Raw genomic sequence first — 27,954 nt, 5'->3', positions numbered from 1 at the left:
TTGAAGTTTAGAATGAGTCAATGGCAGTGATATGGTTGGTATTCACGGGCGCCAGGGCGTCTGCCCGAGGCCCTCCACACGCCCTAGTTCACTCTCCTTCCAATCTGTAGACCCCTCCTTCATGGCACACACGAGGAGGCTGTACGCGTGAGCAGGTGACAGCTCCCCTCTGGCAGTCACCGGGGCACAACGTGACTGATTGGAGCGGTCGGGCTTGTTGGCCGGGGAGTACGTCTGGGTTCTGACTGACACCTCGTAGTCCCCAAATATTGCTGCTGTTTTTCTCATTTAAACTTCAGTGGTTTTACGTGTGATTGCCCCAGTCGTATGCCAGTCGGCCAGTTACCTTTCTGATGTCATCTGCCTGTTAACTCTTTAGAACAACGACAACGAGACAGCCCTGCATTGTGCAGCGCAGTATGGCCACACGGAGGTGGTGAAGGTCCTTTTAGAGGAGCTAACAGACCCCACCATGCGCAACAACAAATTCGAGACACCGCTGGACCTGGCGGCGCTGTACGGGAGACTGGAGGTGGTGAAGATGCTCCTGAACGCGCACCCCAACCTCTTGAGCTGCAACACTAAGAAGCACACCCCCCTGCACTTGGCAGCAAGGAACGGCCACAAAGCCGTGGTCCAGGTCCTCCTGGACGCCGGCATGGATAGCAACTACCAGGTAGCGGGGCGGACATACCCTCGGGCCCAGGGGACCTAGTCATTTTGGAAAAGGCACAAGTACCATGCTGCTGGGCTGTGTTCTTATTTAGCACGTTTCACCCCACGTGTCAGATGCTTCCATTTGTTGACTCATTCTGATGTGACACTTCAGAGACAGACTCCTCAAGTGAGTCTGGTATTTTAGTGTCACATCAGAATGATTTATTTTCTTGTCTTTTCAGGGGTAAATGATTATAAATATGCCCTGAAAAGATGTGCTTGTGGACTCTCTCTGAAAATCAGAAAAATTTCATTATCTTCCTGTACAGGTGTTCCCACTGGCCAGCGCTTGCCTCCTGCAAAGTCCCATCAACTTGATCTTGCCAACAGGAGACTTAGCATTTCCCTGTGGTGTTAGCTTTCTCCATTCGGTTGAATGGCTGTTCCTTAGGCTTCACGTTGACCAAACCACGAGTGAAGTTAAGGTGGTTTTTTTGCCCCATGTACTTTTCTTCTCATTATCCCTTCCACCCGGGAAGGTGGACTTTTGAGGAGTTTCACCAATAGGTGGCTCCAAGAGTCGCTGTGCAGTTATTTACGTGTGGCCTGATGGTGGCACTTCAGATACACTTTGCATATGGGCCACGATTGTGGTTTCGGAATCCAGACAAGAAAAGTGGGAAAGATAATGACAGAGAACTTTGTGTGGTTTATTTTATTTTCCCGTCCCTTCTTGTCCATGTCCCGTTTGTCGTGTGGAGCCACGCCAAACCTGGGTCACTGTTCTGACGACATGCTGCTCTGCGCTCTCGTTTGCTTTCCAGACGGAGAAGGGCAGTGCTTTGCATGAGGCTGCTTTGTTTGGCAAGACCGATGTGGTGCAAATCCTGCTGGCTGCAGGTGAGAGGTCGGCAGCGCTCTTGTTTACACAGCATGCCAGGGTTGGGGTCGTTTCTCCCTAGCCTCCCCAGAGGGGGATTTTTGCTGGCTGCACTCAAACCCAATGTATGTCTGTCTCCACTGATTGATTGCAAGTGTACGAAGTGTTCTTGGATAGCTGGATTAAATAGCTTTGGATGAAAAATGTTGATCATGCTACTCGGGGCATTGGGTGTCCTGGAATTTGACCTTCTTTGAGGCTGACTTGAAACTGCTCACTCCCCTGGTCCACCTGGTATGCCTTTCTAGGAATTGATGTCAACATAAAAGATAACCGTGGACTGACTGCCCTAGACACTGTCCGGGAACTGCCTTCTCAAAAGAGCCAGCAGATAGCAGCACTGATTGAAGGTATCAGTTCATCTGCCTGTTGGGGCGACCAGGGCACACACTGGCCACACCACAGCATTTGTATTTGGTGCAGCTTTTTTTTGTTTTTGTCTTCCCGTGTAGATCACATGACTGGAAAAAGAAGCGCAAAAGAGGCAGATAGAACCCCCACATCCCAGGGACCTGTCGTCTCCAGTATGGACTCCATACCCCAGAAATCTCAGGGTAAGGTGGCTTTTCTCTGCCAGCGCAGGTGCTCTCGGCTTGAAGAGTTGAATGGGCTTTGGTAGAATGAAAGCATCTTCATTTAAGTAATAATTTCAGGGGGTTGGGAGCACTTAATAAGCTTGTATCCAAATGTCTTGTTTTCCAGCTAGTATATGAACTTTTACTGGACATAGCTTAGGCCTTTGACTTTGGACCTCTTCTTTCCTACTTTATTTGATTCTCCACTTTTACACTTGGCTCTGTGAGGTCTCTTCTGGGATGTGTTGTAGGTGGGATGATCTCCAGGTGAATTCACATCTCACGGAAACCCTTTTCTAACACACACTGTCATGCTTTGAGCATAGTTGGCCCACGTTAAATATTGAACGAGTATCAACTGGTTGGTAGATGTGGACGCGGCAGATTTTGGTAATATGTCACTTGGCCAACAAATGTGGTGTGGGCACTCCCTAGACAGTCCAGCCTCTCCGTCGTTAGCTACAATCCACCTCCTCAGATTTACTGAGCAGCCTTTTGGGTCGTAGGTGTGATGAGTGAGAAGGACAAAGTACTGATTGACACCTTCCCTCAGATACGAGCACAGTAAAGAAAGCCAGGAGGCTGGAGGAATGGAACAAAGCCACACACTGAAAAGGGAAAGGGATTTTTCAGAGGAGAGCAGAGGTATAAGGTTAAAGGGTGCTCAGCCTGTCTCTACTGTGGAGTCCTTGCTACCCCCACCTTCACCACCACCCCCACTTGTTTTCTTGACCTCATAATCCACTAGTAATGGGATTAGGAGTTCACTAAGCTCTTGGCCTTCAAGGATTTTACGATTACAATTTGACTATTTGCCAGAGACCCAGAGATCGCTGGTCCATAACAGTAGGTGATTTTTCAGAGTCACAAATTTGGATCCCAGGTACTCTGAGGTTTGTAGTTCTCTGGTGAGTGAGTTTAACCTTGCACAGTGCCTCCGTGTCAGAAAGGCTTCACGGTCCTCTATTTTGCTTGAGCACAGGGAGGTTTTTATTAAGAATTTAAAGGATTACTTAAGTTTCCAGTTACACTTTGCTACATTTTATGGTTCAAGTTTATTCTATCACGGTATTGAGGTTCTGGGAATTTATAAAGGTCTTGAGAGGTGTCTCTCATAGATGTCAAGGATTTGCCATGTTGAATTAGAGAAAAATCTCTTGTAAGTGTCAGGGTATAAAGAGCAACTGAAACTCAAGGAAACCCTTTTCTAACACACACTGTCATGCTTTTCTCCTACCCGTGGAGCAAAGTAGTTTGCTGCTTTTGGTTATTGTTTGTCAAGTTCAGATTGATGAGGGGCTCTGGGTGGTTGTAGCGGTTGGAAATCTGAGATTGTGTTCTCGTCCATTGACTCTTGCTCTCTAACCTGTTCAGGTGACGTGGAGAAAGCAGTGACCGAACTGATCATTGATTTTGACACAAACGCTGAAGAGGAGGGTCCCTACGAGGCGCTCTACAATGCTGTCTCCTGCCATTCGTTGGACAGCATGGCCAGTGGGCGATCGTCTGACCGGGACTCCATGAGCAAGGAGGCCGAGGCAGCAGGAGTGAAAGCTGCTGGAGTGAGGCCTGTATGTGGCCCGGGGACCCCGCAACGAGACGGGTGCTGTGTTGTCGGCCTCCTGTGCTTCGGTGGGGCGCGGGGAGAGGGAGTGTGCCCCTAGTGCCGGCTCCCTTGGCAGAGGCCTGCATCCTGCTCCCCTGTTCTCCTGGGGCTCGGCCACATCTTCCTCTTGCTTAGTGTGGTTAACTATACAGATCGCCTTGAGGTAGAATTTTGGTTTTCGATGTAACATGTTTGCATCATTCTATTAGTTTTTGGCCTTAGAGCACATTTTGGCCTTAGAAGCATTTTATTTCTGCATAGCCTACTGCTGCTTCTGTCCCCGGGGTCTTTGCTCTATATTGTTACTTTTCTCTCTGGAGAGCAGTTCCACAGTGAAAGAGCTCACTGAAGTAAGCTGTTGCCTGCCCTGAGTGCATTCCCACCTTCCATTTGCCGTCGACACGTTATCCATTTGGACCTGGACAGATTCTGCACTCAGCAGGGTCGTAGCAAGGCTTAATCAGATATCACATATGTTAGTATGTGACATTCCTATTTGTCCCAGCCTTTTCTTCTCAAGGTCCACCTTGCCATCTTACTGCTTCTTTCTCTGGTACTTCTGCTTCCACTCTTGTACATTGTTCTCAAGACTTTTTATTCCGGGGGCACCCGGGTGGCTCAGTTGGTTGAGTGTCCACCTCGTGATTTTGGCTCAAGTCATGATCCCAGGGTCTTGGGATTGAACCCCGTGTCGGGCTCCGTGCTGAGTGTGGAGCCTGCTTGAGAATCTTATTCTCTCTCTCTCCCCTCCCCACCCCACCCCACCCTGGCCACCCTCCCCCTGCTTGCACTCACTCTCTCTCTCTCTCTCTGTCTCTTAAAAAAATAATAATTTTTTTTATTACCTTTTTCTCCCTCACAGTTTTCCTCTGAGCCCAAGCCTCAATCAGCAGTCCCATGGAACTTCCTTCCTACATGGCCAGGCACAATAATTTGAGGTTTTGAGCACCGCCCTTTTACTAAACTGGCCATTGCTCTAATAGAATCCCAGTAATTCCCAGCTTGGGGCATATTTCCAGGTGTATATCATTTCTTCCTGTTGGAGAGGCTGACTTTTCCCTTTTGGTCTAAATTTGCCTTATGACCGTTTTGATGAGCCTTTGGCTCCTAGGTGATCTTTGGGTTTTTCAGATGTTCCCTGGGAATGGGCCTGATGCTTCTAAGTGTTCTTTTTCATTAGGCTCCTAGAGTGGTCCTAGAATGGTCCCAGCGTTTCTGCATGGATTTTGGAAAAGCCCACCAGAGTAGTAGGTATTATCAAGGGCTAATTCAACTCCTTGTGAGTGGTGGGAGCACACACATATGCCAAGCACCTCTGGCATGGTGCTTCTGTAGACAGAGCTGGTTGGTCTCACTTTCGCCTTAGGTACAAGGAATTAAGCAAATCCACCTGTGGAGGAAGGCATTGCTTTGTGGCACTTACAGGTGATGACCATTAGAGGGAGCTAGAGGCTTTACAAGAAGAACACAGGGTTAGGGAAGAAAGCTTTGAATAACCAAGTTCCTACGGGCTTAGCCACTGATTTATAGTCTCTTTGTTCCATCCCACTCTAGGAATGTATCCATCGATGGTCTTGCTAAGTAGAAACTGATGCCTCTTCGAGTGCATGCTTTGCCATTTTTCCTTGAGTATGTGGTGACTGTGCCACTACCTTCCTGGCCCTTGGTAATTAACTGTGGCCAAGGGACTGTTCGGCATCTTACACATGCAGTGGATGGTGTGTATAAATCAGCTCTGTACTTACAGGTCCCTGGGCCAAAGTTTTCACGTTAGAAAAAAGAGGCTGCTGCCTCTCTTTTCTTCCAGTGTCCCTGGTGACCACTTCTTGTGCAAGAGGTGTTCGTATCGTCCTTTCTAGGCTCCTCTAGTCTTGAGAAGGGTTCTAGGATGGGTCGTTTCGGTCGTTGTTGTGTATCATTTTGTTTTTCCACGGGTATTTTTGTCCCAAGGTTGGATAATAGGTGTAGATTACAGGCCTGCTCCTTTTGCTGTTCCCCTCCTTACAAGGTGGCACGTGGAAGGGACCAAGGTTGTTTCTGCACTTCCGGAGTAAAGACGGGTGGGGAAAGCAGGACTCAGTGGGAAATCTCATCTAAGAGCTTTGTTTGGCTTGAAAATACGAACCTGTTTTGAAGTTGTTGCCGTTGGGGATCCATCTGGTTCCAGGGACTGTAGGAATGACTGATTTATGAAGCTAGAATACCAAGTGCTGAAGCACATTTTAACGGAGAGAGATCATGGATGCCAAATGCTAACTGACCCTGGCGGCTCCTGAGACATGGGAGACATCGTGCAGACTTCTCTGAGACTCTCCTGTAATTCAGCATGTGCCTCCACTCTGACTTTTAAAAAATACCGCTGTTCTAGCAACACAGTGAACTAACGTACAAGCCAGGGAATGAGCCTGCAAGCCAGTTCCCATTTCAGGTTCCCACTCCTTTCCCTGTAGGAATGTTGGTTATGAAACATGATTAGGACTTTGCACTATAAACGATGCTGACAGTAACTGCAGGTACAATGGCGAACCTCTCTTCAGCTTTCTGTCACCAAAGATTGTATGTGTTTCTGAAATTGTCTACCCTCGACCTAACTGATCCCTGCTTCAGGGTGTTTCTTGCTCTAGGTCAGGGATTGGCAAAGTACGGCCTACACATAGCAGCCCATTTTTGTGAATAAAGGTTTATTGGAACACAGCCACATTCTGTTACATGTTTTCTATGGCTACTTTTGTACTGCGATGGCAGAGTTGACTGGAAAGCCTAAAATATTTACCGTCAGGCCCTTTAAGAAGGAGCTTGCCAATCCTTGCTCTAGGACAGGTAACTGACAAATATTCCTTTTTTAAATGGGCTGAGATGAAATCGGGTTTTCAGGGGTGCCAGGGTGCCTCAGTCAGTTAAAGTGTCCGACTCTTGATTTCAGCTCAGGTTATCATCTCTGGTCGTGAGATAGAGCCCTGTGTCAGGCTCCATGCCGGGCCTCTCCCTCTCCCTCTCTGTCTCCCTCGCCCTCTGCATCTCTCCTGTGTGTACACACGCCCCCCCCCCCCCAGCTCTTTCTCTCTCTCTCTCTCTAAGTAAAAAAAAATTTTTAAAAAGAAATAAAGTTTCCATATACTAATGATACATAATAGTAATCATTGGAGGAGGTGACCAAGGATAAGAGACCAGTTCAGAGCTTTGGGGAATAAACTAAAGATTGGGGGTAGCATTAAAGTTTGAGCAGGAATTGGTGTTTTTGTCCTTGATTCCTTTCCTCATTACTTCCTTGGTAGCTTTGGTTTGTTAGAACTCATTGACAAGGTGATTCTCTGGATTTACTATTTCCTCTTTTTGACATAGACTGACAGCTGACTGGTTTTCCTAGGCTAGAGTTTTATTAGTATTATGAAGGACATTTTCTGGCTAGGCAGTTGTGTGGTTTCAGTGCTGATATTTCTCACTGTGGTCTAGAATATGAAAAAAGTGTATAATCGCTGCTACAGACATCAAAAAGTAAGGAGTGTGCTGACTGAATTTTGTGCTGTGGGTGGGGTGTGTGTGCACGTGCAAATACTAAGCTATCTGTTTAAATACTGATCCTTAAGTTTAGTCTCTCGGGGGAGTTCTTTACATTATTCTTTTTCATTTCCAAGGGCTAAGATAAGAATAAATCAACAAGTTAGGTACTTGAAAAAAGAGATCATGAAATACTTACTTTTTCTCTTCTGCAGAGGGAACGTCCACCGCCTCCAGCAAAGCCACCACCTGATGAAGAGGAGGAAGACCGTATAGATAAGAAGTATTTTCCATTGACAGCTTCTGAGGTAGAGGGTTGAGGGTTTATTGCCATCACTGAAGCACGAGGTTTCGGAAGGTCCATCAATGTGTGCTTGAAGAAGACTCTGCTTTCTCATTCTCTTAGCGCCTCTTTGGATTAGTACATTTGTATTGTGCACATCAGTAATCTGGAACAAGATCTTTCAAACTCACTTAAGTAGTAAGCAAAGAATTTTAACGGAGCTGTCTGGCAGACAGGCCAGTTACCCATCTGCCTTGCACATTGAGAGTAAACCACGCACAGTTCTCCTGGCTCCAGTATCTGCACGGTTTGCCTTTCTGCTTTCGTGCCTGTGTCATCTTTTGATCCAAAACGTAGACTCTGCCCCTAATCACTGTCTGTAGACTGCGTCATATTAGCGAGCTTTGGTGACTCTGCCCCAAAAGTCGTCTTTCTGTTTTCACATTTTCCTTCTTCCTTTCACGTGAAGAATCCACCAGGACAAACATGGGAAATGTCATAAAGGCTCAATTAGAAGAGAAGTAAGATTCATGGAGGTGGGAGGAATCAAAGAAAGAAGGTTATTTGAGGAGACTAGTCCACCTTTTTAAAAAAGAAATCTTATCGTGAGGCAAATAGTTGTACCTTCTCACGGGGTTAGTTATATGAAGAAAATCATATTTTCCATGATCTTTCATTTTCGGAATGTCCCTTTAATACTTGCCACCATTCAGAGACCATGGTTATTTAGCACTGATTCAAAGTATTATGTAATTTTGTTATTTTATAGCTCGTTCAATACCCTGTTGTTCTTTCATTTAAAAGTCAGGTAATATAAACTAGTCAGTTAAGTCTCATTACTTTATCGCTAGAAGTCAGAGTTAACTTTTTTATTGTACTGCCACAGACCATCCTGTGAGACAGGTTCTTTTATCTAATACGAGCACATGGAACCAGAAGGATGGCTTTAGTTTCACAAAATGTATAAATACAAGGAAGCACTTTTAAGAATGTAAAAGTCAGTGTTGGAAATAGGGGAAGATTTTTATGCTAGGTATAAATTCTGTCCCTGTTTCTTTCTATCCCTTAATTACAAAATGCTTATTATCATGTTTCAAGTAAGAGGTCTCTAGAATTACAGCCTCTAGGGTAATAATACATTGCTAGAAGGTAGAAATGCATGGAACAAATCCCTGCATGTTTTTATATAGAGATTTGCTTCATTACTCTCTTTTTATAAGGGAAAACCTGGTAATATGGAGCATATTCAGTTGGGGCTAGGTCTCTATGAATGCCTTATGCCACCTCTTTAACAAGGACTTGGATTAAAATTCCTAATACCCAAGGATAAGAGCAAGGCTCTTAAAGAAATATTAGATAACAAGGACTTTCTGTTCTCCCAGGGCTTTTTAGAGCATATAATTTGTCAATAACGGTGTCAAGAGATAGGGGGAGAAATCTCCATTTCTCTCCTGGGTGGGAGACTCTGAGATACTTCTAGGACTTGCTTCTGAATAGTCTGGAATTCTGGGTCAGTTGGACCACGGCAGTCAGAAGTTAGAAGACCATGAGAACCCTGGCTTTGCTTGCTTAGTGATTTTAAGTACCTAAATACAGAGGTCATGTGATATGGGCCATTATCCTTGCGACGATCAAGGCAGATGCTGTTTGTCGTGTGAATGAATAGGTGGTCTCCAAAAGTGGACTCTAATCTTCACTATCTTTATTTCTTATACCGCCAAAACTTTACTACCCTACACCTCATATCCTAGGAGGCGCTGGCTCATCATAGTTTAGACTTCTATTTGGCAGACAATCTGCTTCAGTGTTTGTGTCCTGTTCCTGAGGCTCGTCACTGAGATGACCCATAGAAACCTTGGAGAGAAGCTGAGTGTAGCTGGCTCCAGAAGAGCTTATCAGATTAACTACCAGGTCATGAAACTGGCTTCCAGAAATTAAACACATACACATGCACGTGCACACACGCGTTGAGATGTTTTTGCCCCACCAAATGGGCTGCCAGCTGCATCAGACTGACCATGATCTTCTCTATGTTCAGATGTGTGAAACCTTCATGGGAAGTTGCAGCTGCTATGGTATCCCTTCCCAGAAAACTGCCCACACTCCGGCCGGTCATTCAGTTGGTCACAGTTAGGTGCTGACTGGTAGTAGCTTCTCTCTGCAGCAAAAATGTTGCTTTCCATGTAACAGAGAATACAGCTTTTTGGCTTTGATTTATTGCCAGCCCTAGAAGAAAGGGGAGAAAAGATTAAGGAATAATTGAGTAAAAAGCAGAATCTTTTCTGTTGATAATCAGTTACTGCCATATTCACTGTGACAATCCACTTCTTTTTTTTTTTTTTAATTTTTTTTTTAACGTTTATTTATTTTTGAGAGAGACAGAGCATGAACGGGGGAGGGTCAGAGAGAGAAAGGGAGACACAGAATCTGAAACAGGCTCCAGGCTCCGAGCTGTCAGCACAGAGCCCGACGTGGGGCTTGAACTCACGGACCGTGAGATCATGACCTGAGCCGAAGTCGGCCGCTCAACCGACTGAGCCACCCAGGCGCCCTGACAATCCACTTCTTGAGTGGGAGTTAGGAAGGCTCCAAGAAAAGCAGTCTATTGCTTTATTATGAGATTTTAATCCCACAGCTGGCAGGAGCCAGGACTAAGAGGAAGAGATCCCTGTAGAAGTTGTCTGGATGTGAGCAGGGGACTCTCACAAGATATCTGAAGGAAGGAAAGAGTTCTAAATTGGATGGAAAGTCCTCCTTCTCAGGAAAAATGAGACCATCTTGGTCCAGAACCAGGGGAAGTGAATTTTATGGTCCTGCCTCTGCTGCTTGCTCTCTGTATAACTTTGGGCAAGTCCCTAGACCTCTCTGGAAACTGGGTTTGGGCATCTGCAGAATGAAAGAGCTGGAGCTGGGTGCTCTCTAGCTGTGACTGTAATGGTTCGGGTCCCTCCCAGCTCTAGCACTTGCTGGGTTTTTGCTTCTGGTTGTCATGCCCGGGAGCAGGCACAGAGTGAACGTGGGTCCAGTGGGCCTGATTTTCCACATGGAAGTCATCAGCTGTCCTGCTTGAGAAGGAAGGATAGTATGGGCCGGGCATCCAAGCTGTCAACTACCTTTCAGAGAAGCATGCCTGCGGCTATATGAGTGCTCTCGCTGTGTCCAGAACACTTACAGTCTCAGCTTTCCAGGGCTCCAGCTCAGTGATAGCTGTGGGTGTGTAAACCTGAAGAACCCAAATTCCTGTCTGTAAAGCCTGTGGTATTAAGTTGACACTGTATGAACTGCTTAATGGTCCCTCTTTGTTCCCTTAATTGTGTTCCCAGGAAGAGGCAAAAGGAATTAAGCAATACAGGCAAATGGCTCATTGTAATGAAATAGCTTTTAGCTTCCAGGTGGCTTTCAGTAAGTGGAGGTTCCTGCTGTGCCTAGCAGAATATCGGAAAGAGACTATCATTCTGCCTTTAGAGTGGCAGCCTTGTTAACAAGCAGGAGCCGCAGTCTCTTATTTAGTCTGAGGCTCCTGGAATCATTGATGTCTCATTAGGCCGTAACGCAGTGAGCTATATCTCCAAGAAGCAAAACCCTGATGAATCACAAACCTGGTTCATTTCCAGTGAGCTGTGGGACATGCCTGAAGGAGAGGCTTCTGCATGTGCCAAAGAGTCACATTCGTAGGGTACCGTTGTTTGTCAGGCAGACGTGGGAATCCCTCTGAACCCCTCTGTTCATAATGTATCACTTCTAGCCAAACTGCTCAAGGGGACATTTTGTGCTTTGCCTTGCTCTCACAGTAGCTGGTATGTGATTATTCTTAATTTGCCTACGAAACACATTGGATTCTTACGACAGATGAGGCAGAATTGTCCTCTAAATCGAGGATCTCCATTCCCTCTCTCAGTGTGACTGTAGCACTGGTGATGGTGTTTCTGGCTCGATGTGAGGAGGAAGTGTGGCTCCTTGGGTGCCATGACCAGCTGTGGCCACAAGGCCCTCAGCTGCCTAGACCCGCTTGGCAGGTGTAGGAGCCAGCGCTGGGCCAATTCTCTTAGCAGAGACGCTTGGCTGCCTGGGTCAGGGATTTCCCCATAGACGGAACTGCTTTTTCTGCACTGAAATTCATACTGCCTAGCCACTTGACTCTTTTCAGAACAGAGATGGGTGGAATTAGTTTAAACTTGTATTACCATAAATGCAGTAGGAAGCCGGCTTTTGAGAGAAACTTCCCCGTAACCCCCAGGACCTGTGGAGAAAGGCTCACAAAAATAGAGAAGGACCAATAGAGCACTTTGTTTCTAGTTTCTAGTAAGGGTCAGTCATTCAGGGTCAGTCAGAAGTCATTTGATTCCCTCCTGAGAAGGTGGGAAGGGTTCCAGCCTTGGGGTAGTATGTGTGCATATTAAGAAAGAATCGTGGAGAAAGGAGGCTTTTGTGATGCACCATAGCTAAAAACGGCTTGGAAGCTACTATCCACCCCAAAGAGACCATGCAGAATACTGTTATGATGGGAGAGGCAAGAGAAGGAAGGATCTTGGATTTTATTAATGGCTTTTTGAAGGATATAATGAGGTAAGGAAAGGGGAGTGTTTTAATCAAAGGCCATTGAGATTCGAGGTGCAGGTGCATATCCAGAAAAGCAGTTGTGGTTTCACGTGACACTGAGTTATTTACTTCTCTTCCCCCCCCCCCCCCCCCCCCGCCCCTTCTTCCTCTCCGGTGAAAAAGGAGCCAGGGATCTTGAATTTGTTCAACATAATCTGCCTTGGTATTAGCCACCCACATGAGAAGTTCTGTGGTGTCTTCTCTCTTAGGTCTTGGCCATGAGACCCTGGATTCAGGGAAGTGCAACCAGGGAAGAGGACGAGCATCCTTATGAGCTCTTGTTAACAGCAGAAACAAAGAAGCTGGTATCCGCGGATGGAAGACCAAAAGGTACACCCCCACCCCACCCCGCTCCCATCAGAGACAACCTTGAAAGGGTTTTTAAAGTTTGTGATCCTGAGTGGAAGGAGAGGATGATGTTCCTTGGGAGGAGGGAGCTGGGTGTCATAGCAGTTGGGGGTGGTGGGTGTTGATTATGAGCTTTCATTGTCAATGCCCTGTGTTAGGTAGAGTTGGCTCACCACCCTGCAGCACGCGAAGCAAGGAGGTGGTTAGGTCAGACCAGGTAAGAACCGTGGAAGGAGAAATGGCCCGCAGCGTAACGGAGCTTGATTTGGGGTATCAAGTCATAAACCCTCAAGTTAAGGCTGTGGAAAAACAAGCCCAACAAGTCAGTCCCTTTGGGGGCAGGCTGACGGCACAGGCTCTGCTTTGAGTCCTGACCTCACAGTGAGACGCTCCTGGGGAGGGGCCCGTGATTGGCTGCCACCCGGTAACTAGAGTGCTCTGTCGCCTTGGCCTACTTTCATTGCCTCTGCAAAATTCCGTTTCCTCCGTGAGGGAGTGAGTGCCGCAGGACGGACAGCCAGGCAGACGATATAAACGCGGTCACGACAGGGGTGAGCGCACTGCTGGAGAGTGTGTGACAGCCTCGTTCTAAGGAAGAACAAGAAGGGGCAGTGCCATTCCCCCTGCAGTTGGAAGGAACTTCTGTGGCCTCTCCCAGCTCTTTATAGCTCTCAGGTACTAGGTCCTTCGTGGGGTATTATTTGTGCCTCCTTTCAATGCTAAGACAGTCATGCTTCCGGTAAGGATGGGGGTTGCGATGGTTTGTTTGGAACTGCCCTCTGCTGGGCCTGTCAGAGGGTAGGGGGTGGCAAAGAGGACATGTGCGTATGTGTATGACGTGGTAGACCTTGTTTTTAATGGTCCTGTTTAAGAGGTTTCTCTTCCAGCATGCAGACACTTTGTGGTCATTTTTATAGTGGTTGTTTTGTTTTGTTTTTTTATGGTTTCCATTTGGAGCTTTAAAAAAAAGAGTTATAATTTAAATACAATAAACTGCCCCTTTTGTGTACAGTTCCGTGAAGTCTGACAAATACAGTTATATAACTGCCACCACATTCAAGATACAGAATGGCTTTATCACACCAGAAACTCCCTTGTGTCCCTTTGTAGCCAGTCCCGCACCCCTCCCTTACCTCTGGCAACCACTACTTTTATGTCTGTTCCAAGAATTTTGCCTTTTCCAGAATGTCCTATAAATGGGAATCCTGCAGTATGTACCCTTTGAGTCAGGCCCCTTTCACTTAGCGTAATTTCACTCGAGATTCATCCGTGTTGTGTGTACCAGTAACTTGTTACTTTTCGTTCCCAAGTAGTATTCCATTGTATGGATGCACCACAGTTTATGCATTCTCTAGTTGAGAGGCATTTGGGTCATTTATAGTCCTTGGGGATTACAAATCAAACTACTATAAACATTTGCATACAAGTTTTTGTATGAATGTCGGTTTCATTTCTCTTGGGAAAACACTAGAAATGGAATTGCTGGGTCCTAGTTGAATTATGTGCTGCACTTGATAGGAAACTGCCACACCATGTTCCAGAGTGCTTATACCGTTTTGGTTTTCCATCGGAGTTACAGTTGCTAGGTCTCCTCCCAGCACTTAATATTGTCAGGTTTTCAGAATTATAGTCCTTCTAATAGGGTGCCTAGTGATATTTCATTATGGATCTAATTTGCATTCCCCTAATGACTCATGAAGTGAACACCTATTAATGTGATTATTTGCCATCCATATGGCTAATGAAGTGTCTGTTCAACTCTTGCTCATTAAAAAAAGGGGGGGTTGTTTGTGTTCTTATGGAGTGGTGAGAGTTCTTTGTATGTTTTGCATACTATTTATCAGATATATGATTTTCTCCTAGTCTGTGATTTCTCTCTTTATTCCCTTAACAGTGTCTTTTGAAGAGCAGAGGCTCTCATTTTTGATGAAGTTCAATGTGGATAAGTGGATAAGGTCACAACTATTTTCTCCTGTATTTTCTTCTAGAAATGTTGTAAGTTTAGGTATACGTTTAGATCTGTGACCCATTTTGAGTTAATTTTTGAATATGGTGTGCGGTATGCTTCAAAATTCATTTTTTTGCACATAGATATCTAGTTATTTCAGCATGATGTGTTGAAGACCATCCTTGTTGCCTTTGTCATGTTGTTATTCTTGTTCAGAATTGTTTTAGATATTCTAGTTCCTCTATCTTTCAGTACAAAAATTTAGAGTGAGCTGGTTCATTTCTACAAAACATCCTGCTGGATTTTTATTGGGGTTGTGCTGAATCTATATAACAATCTGGGGGAGCTATCTTAACTGTATTGAGTCTTCTAATCACATTGGTGGGTTTTTAATTAAAACATATAGAGCAAGTGGAGTAGAGCACCAATGAGTTCTCAGCTGTTTAATAATAAATCATACTGAAATTAACCCTTAAAAAGCAAGTAATTAATGTAATGCTCTGTTTCAAACTGGTTCTCAAGGAAGCATTTTTAGTGTCGAGGAGGAAGGAGATTATAATTCTTTCTCTCTTTCAGAGGCTTGATCTGGACCCACTATAAGATAGCTGCTCAGCCTTTGGAAGGAAGAAAATGAGAAAGTCAGACAGACTTCATAAATGGGGACTGGTCTCCTTGGCTGACAAATGCAAGAATTTTCTTTTTTCTTTTCTTTCTTTCTTTCTTTCTTTCTTTCTTTCTTTCTTTTTTTAAGTTTACGTATTTATTTGAGAGAGAGACAGTGAGAGTGGGGAGGTGCAGAGAGAAAAGGAGGGAAAGAGAGAATCCCAATCAAGCTCCACACTGCCACTGCAGAGCCCAACATGGGGCTCGAACTCTTGAAACCTTGAGCCAAAACCAAGAGCTGGACGCTCAACCACTCAACTGACTGAGACACCAAGGTGCCCCAAGTGCAGGAATTTTCTATCCCAACTCAAGAGAGATCTCTAGGTTAAGGAGGAAACTGCCACGGAGGACTTAAGACCTCCCATCTGCTCCTCCTTTGCTTTGGTTTCTTTTAGTTCTGCAATACTGGGCTAACTGTTAAAAGAGTGGGTGGTGCGGGAAGCAGATTTAATTGAACCACAGCCTGTGGGGTGTGCCTGCCCCCAGGCGAGCTGCTTGGATCACTCAAAGAGCTTTCAGACAAAGGAGTTGAGGCATTAAATATGAAAATGGGCTCTGCCAGTTTCTCTGTAGCCTGGAAGCAATGCTTGCTAAAGTTGGTAAATGTGAGGCAAGTCTGCAGATTAGATCATGGATTAATACATAGTCAGTCTTTTCTGCTTTTCCACTAAGGTCCTTATCTTAGGCAGCTTTTAGAAATTAATTCATCAGTTCTCAAAAGGCCATGCTAATGAGACTACCAGAGCTTTCAGCCCTCCTTACTATAATTCAAGAAACTACAGTATGAGGGATGGGATGGGAGATTGTTTACATTGCATTTTAAGAGTGTATTTGTATTAGCTCACAGGAAAAAAAATTCAAAAAATATAGAAGTGAATACAAGTAAAATGGTCAAGTCTTCTCACCTCTCGGCTACTCACAGTTGCTGGAGATGTCCACAGTTTGAAAGTGTAGTGTCAACTTAAGGTCCTTTGCTGTCTTTATTTAAAAAAAAAAAAAAAAAAAAAAAAGTGACTATGTGAGATTGTTTTGTTTGTTTTTAACATAAAATGTATTTTACAAACTGTTTTGCACACTTATTTGTTTTTAATTTACCTTGTCTATAGATCATGGGTACAATTTTGTTTTAGTTCTTAAAAGATCTGCCTTACCTTATTCTTTTTTAATGGTTGTTAAATCTCCCACGGCTCATTTTTCCAGTCTCTAGTAGATGGATATTTATGTTGCTTCCAGTATTTCTCTGTTATAAATTAAGATGGTGTGGACATTCTATACACATATTCTTACATGCTTATAAGAGTATTTCTTTTTTTTTTAATTTTTTTTTTTAATGTTTATTATTTTTGAGACAGAGAGAGACAGAGCATGAACAGGGGAGGGGCAGAGAGAGAGGGAGACACAGAATCGGAAGCAGGCTCCAGGCTCTGAGCCATCAGCCCAGAGCCCGACACGGGGCTCGAACTCACGGACTGCAAGATCGTGACCTGAGCCGAAGTCAGACGCTTAACCGACTGAGCCACCCAGGCGCCCCTATAAGAGTATTTCTTAAAAGGCATTGATAGAAGGTAGAATTAGGCAGCCAGAGTGCAGGTACCTGTCTAGATCTAACTGGTGGAGCTGAATTGCCCTGCTTGATTGTTTATGAGCACACACTTTCCCATTCCTTTGCCAACTTGGGATATTAATACTCTTGAATGTTTTTCACCATGGTAAGCCAAAAAAGTGTCCTTTGTATTTGGCCTTTGTGTGATCTAGTGAAATTGAGCATCTTGTTCATTAGTGTTATACAGTCTGTGAGTGGCCTATCTTTTTTTTTTTTTTCTTATTTTTCTACTTAGAAATTAATTAACGGTACCAGAAACATTTCATATAAATACTGGTAATATCTGGCCAAAGTGATACTCAGGAGAAAGTTTATATTCTTCAATTTGTTATAAAAAAAAGAAAGACTAAAACTTAACCAAAAGAAAGTAACAGAGAGGAATAAAGATAAAAGCAGATAGTATACGTCACATACTTCATGGTATGTGTGTTACATTTCAGTTAGTTAAAGAAAAAAATAAAAGTAGAAATAAGGAAGTTTAAAAAAAAATAGACTTGACCATTACAATGAAAACTTTTTTTTTAAAGATCTCTGACAATTCTGATCAAGAAAAGAGGAAAAAAACACAACATGTAGGAATAGTATAAAGAACATATATAAGCACAGATTTAGATTTTTAAAATAATAAGAGAATTTATAGGAATAAATTTTTGTGGTTAGTTAGGTTGCTGCCATCCCCCTAGGATGAATTGTGTGGGACCCTTAATGGTCCGTCACAATGACTGGTTGAGGTGGGGTTTCCAGTAGCATTTAGTGCTTGATGACTAAGCATCTTGATGACAAGGTATGCATGGTAATCTGGTAGTTGCAGATTACCATTTATGTCTGTAGATACAACAAAAACTGACAGAAGTAGAAAGCAGCCAGTGAAGCAGAAAACTCATCCCTCTACAAAGGCACTAGGCCCAGATGGTTTTATGGTAGTTTTATGCAGCTAGGTATTCCTCTGTTATTCAAGTGATTTCCAACATAGAAGTCTTCTGAAATCCTTATTCAGGGCTAGCATAACTAGCAACGAGAGCATGTTTCCAGTTTCATGTGGCATAGTCATTTATTTCTCTTTAGCATTTAACTCTTTGCCCACTGGACACTCTGGACATACTGTTCTGAGAAACTGGACAACCTTCCAGGTTTGATAGCAAGTGGGAAAGTAGCCAAGAGCTCTAAAAATCATTGTTCTCTATGGTGCTTTCTGCAGCATCCACTGATAGTGCTTAGGTCTAGGTGAAGTGGTTACTTAGCTTAGGACAGTGATGAATGATTATCTGAAGACAGTGATACATGTGGACTCTTTGGCACGCAGCTGCACTCTGAGGTTTTTTAGATGGAAGTAAGTCAATATTCCTGAGAGCCATGCGTTTAGATCTAAGTGAAGTTTGTGCATGAGCATGAAGACCTTAATCCTCTTGGAGGGGAGGAAAATGTTATTTTAGCTTCTCCCTCTACTCCCATGTCCCAAGCGCTGCCAGTTCCTGAGCCTTTAGAAAATTCATAGTATAAGCCTTGGCTTTTCCCTTTGCCAGCTTGGGATTCTCAGGTATGCTTCCATCTGTGTCCCATTTTTATATTTGGTTTAGTAAGACTTCAGGAAGAAGAGTAAGTTGGTACCTGTATTCAGTCCACCATCTTTACCTGGAAGTCCATGCTAGCTTTTCATGGTAGATTCCCAGGAGTAAGTTTGGATGCTTTTTCCAAATGCAAAATACGTATATATACATATTTATGTGTGTATGAGACAGTTTAATAATTAAGCCTTATCTTTAGCAGCTTCCTCGTCTCTCACCTTCTTCCATTAGAGGAGCTTCCGCCAAAAGCCCTACTGTTACAACTGCCTTGCTCTTATCAATTTCTATTTCTGAGTTGGAATAGTTTGCTTTTCTCTCCATTGCAAAACAAGTCCAAGCCTTGTGAGGTATATACATCTGTATTTTCTTCCATAAAATGTATTGACAGCCATTTATATACACATGTATATGTGAGGCATACGTAAAATACACGAAAGGGCAGAATATGTTAAATTTTTATAGATTGGTGTAATTTTGGAATTCAAAAGATCGATAAATTATGTTAGCGCAGGAGATCAGGAAGACTTTATGAAGGAAGTAGCATTTGAGCTAACCCCAAAATAGAGAATTCTATTTAGTAGGCAGAAGTAAGGAGGAAGGAGAGAGTCTTCCAGCCAGAGGGAGTGGCATAAACAAGAGTAAAATGTTAGATGATAGAGCTCGTGTTTGGAGAATGGTAAGTAATCTAGTTTGGCTCAAACAAAGAACTGGTTGTGTAGAGTATTGGATCTCAAATGTCAGTCATTATTACAAAGATAGTGCAGTGTTGTTGAAGCTTTTCGAGTAAGATGGCAGGATTGAAGCCATGCTTTACATATGTATAATTGTGGAATCTTTGATTGCAGTTGGGAGAGACTAGAGGCAGGAATATCCTGAAGTCAAGAGACTTCAAGGAATCTCTTGAAGGAAATTAGGCTCCAAACTAATAGTACGAAGTGATAGGAAGGAAGGGTATGGATGGTGGAGGTATTGAGGAGGTAGAATTAACAGGACCTTACAATCAAATGTGGAAGAATCAGGAAGAGGGGGTATTCATGATGATTCTTAGGTGTTGAACCTGGTTATTTGGGAAAATATGGTGCACCTGACAGAAATAGGGGCTTGAGAAGGGACATGTTTGAAGGAAGATGTTAAGTTCAGTTTTGCATATGTTAAGGATATTAAAGATAATGAATATCGGGAAAGATACCTCATAAATAACTTAGAAATGTAGGTCTAGTGTTCAAGAGAGATAGAAAGATTAGAAATGCATATTCAGGGATCATCCAAGTTGAGGTGGTGGTTAACATAAAAGATAATCAGTTGCTGAGGGAAAAACTAGAGAGATTGAAGAAGTCAAGAATATAATTTATATTTAGAAGCACAAGGGTAAAGAAACATAGGAAGATAACCAGGATAATGCAGTGTCATAGAAGCCAATGTGAGGAAATTGAGAGAGTGAGAAGTGAATGTGAGGCAAACCCCAAAATAACTGTTGTTTAAATAAGACAGAAGTCCAGAGGTAAGAAGTCAAGGGCTAGCGTGACATTTCATGATGCTCAAGAAACCAGTCTCTTTCTGTCATCATGGTTCAAGATGACTATTCAAGTTCAAGCTGTCAGCATAGGAAGAAAGAAAAGGAGAGAACTTTAAAGATAGTTCTCAAAAGTTTCACTTTCTCTTAGAACCCGTTGGCCAGAATTTGGTCATGTGACTATACCTAACTACAAAGAAGATGGGAAATGTAGTCTTTAATGTAGGTGGTTTGACCCAATCCAAAAAACCCCATGACCAAGCAGGAAGGGGAGAGTGGGTACCAGGGATAACTGGTAAACTGTGTCACATGATAATAGAAAGAGCTAGAAGCAGTGAAGACTAGAAAAAGGCTTCAGCAGTTAGAAGGCTATTGGTGAAATTCAAGATGGGGAGATACTTCCCTGAGGTAGGTGGGAAGAGATCAAATTATCCCCAAGGTTTGACATGTGTGGTATTGAGAACAGGTAAGGAAGTTTGTCCGATCTAAGTCTTCTCAGGAAATTGATGTCATTACCCAAGAGTATAGGTGCTGTGGGAAAGATGACAGTCTAAAAAGAGTGGGAGAAATGAGGAATCAATCTTATGGTGATACCACAGTTTTCGAGAGATGAATAAAAGGGTAGCTAGGCTTGGTAGTAAACTTGGATTCTTGCTCTACCACTTACTGGTTGGTGACCTTGAGGAGTCATTTAACTTCTTTAAGCTTCATTTTCTCCATGTAAAGTAGGGATTCAAATTCTTACCCCATGGTTGTGAATATTAAAAAAGAAAGTGTTTAACAGCATGTCTAGCATAGAATAACTAGTACCTAATACACTGTAGCTATTGGAAGCCAGCTGAGGACTCAGTTGTTTCTTGAGTATTCAACAGGGCTCAACATTCCAGCAACTGGAGGAGAGAAAGCAAATGGTTGTGAATACCCAGTGCTGGAACTGGCAGAAGATCAAGGGAAATAGAGACAGCAAGTGTGCTGTTAAATTAGGCACGGTTAAGTATCATGGCTGGTTGGAAACTGATCCAAGCAGAGCTGGTGTATTAAATAGGGAAGTTTGAGGGGCCACAGAGAGGGGACAGACTCTTCAAGAGGAGTTTCAGGAAACAGGGGAGATGTCAGGTAATCAGGACCAAGTCAAAGTAGAATAGTCCGAGTCCCAAAGCTGGGCTGTACCTGTGGGTGCTGCAGTGAGTGGAGGTTCCTGACCTGAAAGTTTTTCCCCTGCTGTGGGGCACACATCACCCTGAACTGAACTTGTAGAACGACAGGACCTTCTCTGGCATTTGAGTTTTATTCTATCTAGAGTATAGGGCCACTTAGAAGAAACCAGTCTCCTTTGCAGAGTCGAGAGAAAGGAAACCAGCCTCTGGGTGCAGTGTTAGCATGAAGAGCAGTTCGGAAATGGTTGTAAATGAAAAATGATGATAATGATAGCTACCATTTAATGAATGCTTCTTATGGGTGGCCATGTGCTGAGTTCATCTACACTGATTAGGTCATTGTATATCTCATGACAAATCTTCCGGGTAGGGGCTATTTTTATCACTGTTTAATAGATGAGAAAGAAGTTTGGTGTTAGAGCTGGGTCTTAAGCCCCAGTCTAGCTGAATCCAAAAAGCCTGTTTAACCATGAGGTTAAATCATTTCATCCAGAGCTCTGCTGCTATTCACGTTCTTAGCATCATAGAACTAAAAGGGAACTTAATTCATCTAATCAGTGTCAAATCATACTAAATGTCAAAGCCCTAGACAATGCATTTACAGCCATTCATTTTTTAAAAAAAGACCCAGGGAGGGACTATAACTTGGACCTCCTGAATCCCAGTCCAGGTCTCTTTCTGTTTCTCTGATTGCCGTGGACCAGAGAATGGATGCTAGGTCTACTTGTCTTATCGGATCATAGTCGCCAGCAAGTCCCTGCATAACCTAGTCGGCCCCTTCCTTCTGAGGAAAACACGGTGGCTCTCCAAAAGTAGCCAAGGACTTAGGAGTTCTCCTGGACACACCCAGTTCCTGGTGCTCACCATAGCCACTGGGCAATTGGAGGGTTCCAATCCTAACGGAAAAGAAGAAGGCACAACAGTCTGGGTAGCCAGAGTAACCTTCTTCTCTGTGTCCGAGGGTTGATTTGACTTACAAGTTCTCACACACGCTGCATTTTTTTGCCCTAATTTAAACAGACGGGGGTGGGAGGGGGGTGATTGAAAAATGTGTAAATGTTAAAATGTTATTGTTCAAAAGTCCTTGAGATCCCCCGTGGATCATCATAGTAATTAAAATGCAGCACAGAAGACCCCCTTGCTTCAGCGGCTCACAGGGTAAAAGGAAAATGAACACCCAGAATGAATAAAGATTGAAAGTTGAAGGGGCTGGGAATTAGCATGCTGCTGTGTGCTACTCAATAGAGCAGATGGCCTTGATATATGGGGAGAGTAAGGAAACAGCTGTCCCTGTGTCCTAGCCCCTTGTCTCTCTCCTAGAAGGGCAGGTTGTAGGGATGGCTGAAGGCAGTATGGGAGGAGGAGTGGAAGCTGTGTAGTTTTTTTGTTTTGTTTGTTTTTTGAAAGAGTGCGCGCATGCACACACGCGGGAACGAGCCAGGGAGGAGCAGAAAGAGAGGAAGAGAATGTTAAGCAAGCTCCACGCCCAGCGTGGAGCCCTACACAGGGCTCCATCTCATGACCGTGAGATCATGACCTGTGCTGAAATCGAGTTGGAGCCCAGGCGCCCCAGAAGCTGCGTAGTTCTAAGGTGGGAGCGCAGTGATTCCCGGTCAGGGAAAGCCTCAGGCCTGAGGATTCTCTTCTGCGAGTCTGAAAGTCTGTGAGTGCCCAGGCACCGAGGTTCCTGTCTCTGCTTTTTCTAATGTATTTCCACTAAACTTTAAGCCTATCAAGACCTTACTTCTCCTTCAACGCCCTGCTCAAAAGCTACGTCTTCTGAGAATCCTTCTGGCTGAAAGCAATCACACTTTCCTTTCTGCTCACTGTGCATTTGGTTTATGTATCTATTAATTTTCATCTGGAATTCGTCACTTGTGCATATGCTAGTTTCTTTGGATAGCTGGTAAGCCCGTTGAGCACACTCAGTGTCTTCATCTTTTTTATCTCTTGGGTGGCCCCTGAAGACAAACATTTTGCATGTGCTTATTGATGGAGTGGGTGGTTACAGCCACAGTTCTGGGGCCTGTATCTCACTTCAGCCCTTCTTGCTCTATTACCTTCTGTCCCTTCCTTCTGCTGTCGAGAGTTGTAAGGATGATGAAGGCAATGGATGTTTGTATGTGTCACGTATGCTGTCTTTGGTGAGCTTTTGCACAAACCTACGAGGAACAGACAAGTTATTGGTCTCGTCCGTGAGCAAAATATGTTGTAATGGATCCTGTGCGGAGAATAATAAGAATTGTTAATATCTATTGAGGGCTGGCATGTGCCAAATGTGGTGCTGGGTGCTTTACATGTATAATTCTCACAACAATCCTAGGAAGTACGTACTATTATGATTCCAAAATTATAGGTGAGAATACTGGGCACAGAGAAGTTAAGTAATTTGCTCACTCTCTGGCTCATGATCAGTGCCTTATATTAATATTATATTAACACATTATATTAATGCCCTAAGAGACCCAATATTATCCTGACTTTACAGAAGGAAAGGACCACTGAGTAGTTCTTTTCCTACCTGTTGATTTTGCCAGGAAATCTAGCTTAGCCTTGGATATAGTTTTTTATGAGGCTTATTAAGATCCTGAAGCTCTTAGATCTTGACAAGCTCTTCAAATACCAAGGTGTCTTTCCTAGGGAATTGCCTGGGTAAGTCATGTAATTATAAGAATCCCTTTCCGTGATTTCTTATACCCCATAAAGTGTTGGTAGATTGTATTTTCTCTAATGGGATTATGACCCTCAGCAATTCTTGCTCTTCACATATTTCCTCCTTCCATAAGTTTCCATTCCTTCTTTCTGCCCACTTCCTTCCCCCGGCATCTGTCTGGTATTGAGCTCTTGGCATCTGTCTCTCTTTCTTCATTGATGGCTAGCATGAATGGGTGGCTGTTAGACAGAGCCTTCATTGTCAGCTCCCACAGCGACTGAACATTCTCTGCAGCCTGGGTTCTGAGGTCCACCCAGGCAGTGTGAGCCAGGCTAACTCCCAGTTCTGGACTCTGGTGTTTTCCTTTGTCATTGAACTCCCCTCCCTCCCCAAAATATTGTTAAATAAGGAGCTAGATGCTGATACAAAGGAATAGAAGCCTGTGTTCCTGTTACCAAAGTCCTCTTTTGTATTCAAATGCAGTCAGAGGAACATTGCGCCTTGGGCCGGAATCTATAGGAAATTGGCCACTAGGGTAGGGTCCCAGAGGTAGCAATTTTGACTCTCCCCATCATCCTCTTCTAGGAAGTGCTGTTGGTTTGAACCCCCATAAGATGGTTGCGTGTCGTCTTCTCTGGCCCCACTGCACAACACTACGGGGCATTCTTGTTCATGCTTCCAGTTGTCATATGTGGAATTCATAGCCCTAAAGTCATGGCTTCCTGGGGCTAAGTTAAGCTGGATGGAACTCTTACATATGCAGCATTTCTTCTTCCCTAGAGAAAAGATTCAAGTTGTTCAGTGCTCTGGACCTGACCTTTGGGATATAGAGTTTGTGAGTTAGGGGTGTGAAAATCCTGAAGCAGTCAAGTGTAGAGGAAGGAGATGCCAAAGTTCATACTTCTGGGCTCCTGTGGATAAGTAATCGGAGCCATAAAGTGGAACTAATTGGCTGCCCCCTTGAAGCTTCTGCAGGCTTGCCAAAAGCTGAACAGACTGTGGAGACTGAACCATTCTTCTGGAGAAAGTGGGGTGAATGGAACCATGTCCCTACTCAGACCTCAGGGCAGTGGGCTCATTATGAGATCTGGTTGTTGGGACCCATCCTTAAAGGCCGCGTTGGAAGAGCCAGCATTGTGGGACACTGGCGTTCCCGGTGAAGACTCTGTTTTAGTGTATCATGTTTATAAACTCCCCTCCTCACCTGACGACCCTGTTCAGTTGTGGAACTAAGCTTCAAGAAGGGGCCTTGGGCTGCAGGCAGGCTGGTGAAGGAGCGTGGGTGCTATGCAGGCAGTAGCAGGAGAGGCACCCGGGCAGGGATCTGCAGCAGCCCCTGAGGAGGAGAAGTTTGCCATCAGAGCATGGTGGAGACTTGGATTGTCATCACCATTGTTACATAAAAATGATTTTTAAGGACCAGGCAGTCCATCCTACTTATTTTAGATACTGAAGCCCAGCAGGATGAGATCAGTGCCAAGGCCACACAGCTAGAGAACAGCATAGCCAGAACCAGAGCCAGGTGATCAGAAAAGCCTAGGTTAAAGTCTTCTCCCCCGCCACCTTGGACAAAACCACCAAAGGCCCGAGGGCCTTGGATTTCTCATCTGTAAAAATATTTGACCTTGCCCCTTCAAGTTCTAAGATTCTCTGATCTCACGAACAGTACTTGGGAGCTTTGGGCAGACTACGGAATCATTTGGTATCTGTGCTGTAGATTCCACTTACGGAGCAGATAACGTTGAATATTAGCTTAGGAATGTGAGCTAGTACTGGGCACAGGGCTGCTGATGTGGGTGAAAATCCCTAATGGGTGAGAGTTCACACAGGGCGAGCCCCTTGGGTGTCCCAGTGTGATCCTGGCGTGGGACTCTGATTTGGTCAATTATTTATGCCACTTCAGGGCAGAGGCATTTGATATCTTGGGTGAGTATACAGTAGTAGTTGGCCTCCTGAACTAGTAGTGTCAGATTTGGGGGATGTTGGGGAGGTCTTGAGAGAGCTGCAAATATCTCTTGGCATTGACAAATTAGACCGTTTTGTTTTCAGTGGATCAACTGAGGTTAAACTTAAACAAATAGGAGCAGCTGAGAGGCTTTGGAAGGAGTGAGATGTCACATTCTCAAAAAAAAAAAAAAAAAAAAAAAGAACAGAAAAGTCTCTGCTCCCTGAGGAAGGAAGGATGAGGCGTGGAACCCTGAACAGCCCCCTGTGAGGAAGGAAGCAGTTACTTCTCTGCTGTTTTGTTTTGCATGTTCCCTTAAAGAATTCCAGAAGTTGCAGGTTGTAGATCATGACCTCCGTTTTTTTTCCCCTCTGCTGCTGCTTGCCAGAGGAAGGGAGGGCGGGCGGCTCTAAATAACACTTTGGCCTTTATGGAAATGTATCAGATGTTCCAGGAGTGAGTCTCGCCTGCTCGCTGGCACTCTCTCTCTCTTTCTTTCTCACTTTTACTCCGTGTTTGCTCTCTGTTCCTTACTCGTGTCCTTTCTGTAGGATATAGTCAGCACTGTTAGCCTTATATAGCAAGGTCTGGTCGTTAATGTTAACAGAGACCTAGCAACAGGGAGGGCTGCCAGATAGCATTAATCAGGCCAGTGTTTGGAATTTCATAAATGCTCCAACTTTGGGTACAAATTGAACATTAAGAACAATACGAAACTGTTTTCTTCCTTCCCCTCTCTTCTTCTCTCCCTCTGTCCTCTCTCCAGCCCATCCAGCTTCCCTCTTTCCCTGTTTTTGAATTCCTCAGCTCTGCCGTACGCTGGCTGCATTGGAACTTTGTTGATTTTTGCCACGTTTAATTTTTTATTTCTCTGTCTCTCCGTCCACTCCAAGACCACAGGCGGAGCAGCAGCAGCCGGAGCCAGGACTCTGCGGAGGGGCAGGACGGGCAGGTCCCAGAGCAGTTCTCAGGTCTCCTCCACGGCTCCTCCCCGGTGTGTGAGGTGGGGCAGGACCCTTTCCAGCTGCTCTCTGCCACTGGCCAGAGCCATCCAGAAGGGTCCCCCGCACAGGGCGCCTGTCACGAGGCCAGCATGCAGCTGGAGGAGACGGGTGTGCACGCTCCTGGAGCCTCCCCGCCCAGTGTCCTGGACCAGAGTAAGAGAGTGGGTTACCCAGCTGGCCTGCCCACCACCAACAGCCAATCGCACCCCGAAACTTTGACTCACACGGCGTCTCAACACCCTGGTGGTGCCGAGGAAGAAAGAGACCGGAGTGGGGCTAGAAGCCGAGCCCCTCCCACCAGCAAACCCAAAGCTGAACTCAAACTCAGCCGCAGCTTGTCCAAGTCTGACTCTGATCTCCTGACCTGCTCACCCACGGAGGACACTACAATGGGGAGCCGGAGCGAGTCCTTGTCCAACTGCAGCATCGGGAAGAAGAGGCTGGAGAAGTCGCCCTCCTTCGCCTCGGAGTGGGATGAGGTAAGGCCATGTGACGTCACAGGGAGCCACAGCCCACCACGGCTCCCCTGTGCGCTGACTCCCGGGACCAGGACATATGAGCCAGGATTGCCCTGGTTCCTTCGCGCTACGACCAGAGTGTTTCTGGCAGCTGTGAGGAGGCAGGCCCCACGTTGCCAGGGCAGGGGATCTTCTTGCCCAGATGGCAAAGGAAAGGTCCATTCACGGGTAAACTGGAGGGTGGAGGCCCCAGGCAGAGCAGGTCCGAGGGAGAGGCAGTTCCTAGAAATGACATGCTGTTTGGAAATATTTGGGTCCCATCAGCCACCATTGAGGGAGTCGTGCTCACCCTAAAGATGCTTAAGAACAGCTAGAGAACTTTGTGTGAGTCTTCAGGAGGAAGAGTGAAGATCCAGGGTTAGCCAGGAGGGGATGAGGGGGTGGGCGTTGGGAGACCCTGCTGAAAGGGGACCAGAGTGGGGCTTTTCTGTTCTCCGCTCCTCTGTGATTATTCTTACTGCCTTCCCCTGCAGACCAAACGCCTCTCCCAGCAGAAGCATTCTGCCCGTCCCACATTCCCGGGTTGATGAGGCAGAGGGCTAGGTGGTTCCAAAAACAAAGAGAGATTAGTGAGGAGAAAACATTTGGAGTCTGAGGCCCAGGTTCCTTTCATAACCATTGTTATAGAGTAGCTAGAAATATGTACCCGAATATTTTTCGGTGACCTGTGACATATCTTACTGGGCAGAAGAATGTGTTTCTCAAAGACTGGTAAACACCCAGAGAATGTGAAAGTGCTACCCTTGCAGGCTTCTTGCTGAGAGGAAGCTGCCTTTGAAGGGGACTGGCTCTATCTCCCAGGAACACGTTCAAGAGATGAATTTAGCTCTCTGAGAGGAGGGGAACAGTGCAGCTGACACATCCATTTGAGCAATCTGT

General features: G+C 44.9%; 1 protein-coding gene across 8 annotated transcripts in view; it reads left to right on the top strand.

The window, feature by feature from the left end:
* The window catches only part of ANKS1A (ankyrin repeat and sterile alpha motif domain containing 1A), a 179,760-nt gene that overhangs the window by 80,133 nt on the left and 71,673 nt on the right, over positions 1-27,954 (top strand). For all 8 annotated transcript variants that reach the window (XM_049653403.1, XM_049653409.1, XM_049653408.1 and 5 more), the window contains 8 exons: positions 380-676; positions 1,482-1,557; positions 1,846-1,947; positions 2,050-2,151; positions 3,547-3,743; positions 7,492-7,584; positions 12,368-12,488; positions 26,447-27,036. In XM_049653403.1, coding sequence (XP_049509360.1) covers positions 380-676; positions 1,482-1,557; positions 1,846-1,947; positions 2,050-2,151; positions 3,547-3,743; positions 7,492-7,584; positions 12,368-12,488; positions 26,447-27,036 — 1,578 coding nt within the window. The remainder of the gene's footprint in view (positions 1-379; positions 677-1,481; positions 1,558-1,845; positions 1,948-2,049; positions 2,152-3,546; positions 3,744-7,491; positions 7,585-12,367; positions 12,489-26,446; positions 27,037-27,954) is intronic.

Source organism: Panthera uncia (assembly GCF_023721935.1).
Source record: "Panthera uncia isolate 11264 chromosome B2 unlocalized genomic scaffold, Puncia_PCG_1.0 HiC_scaffold_24, whole genome shotgun sequence".
NCBI lineage: Eukaryota > Metazoa > Chordata > Mammalia > Carnivora > Felidae > Panthera > Panthera uncia.
The sequence above is the reverse complement of the archived record's forward strand: the minus strand, read 5'-3'. Positions and strand labels throughout refer to the sequence as shown.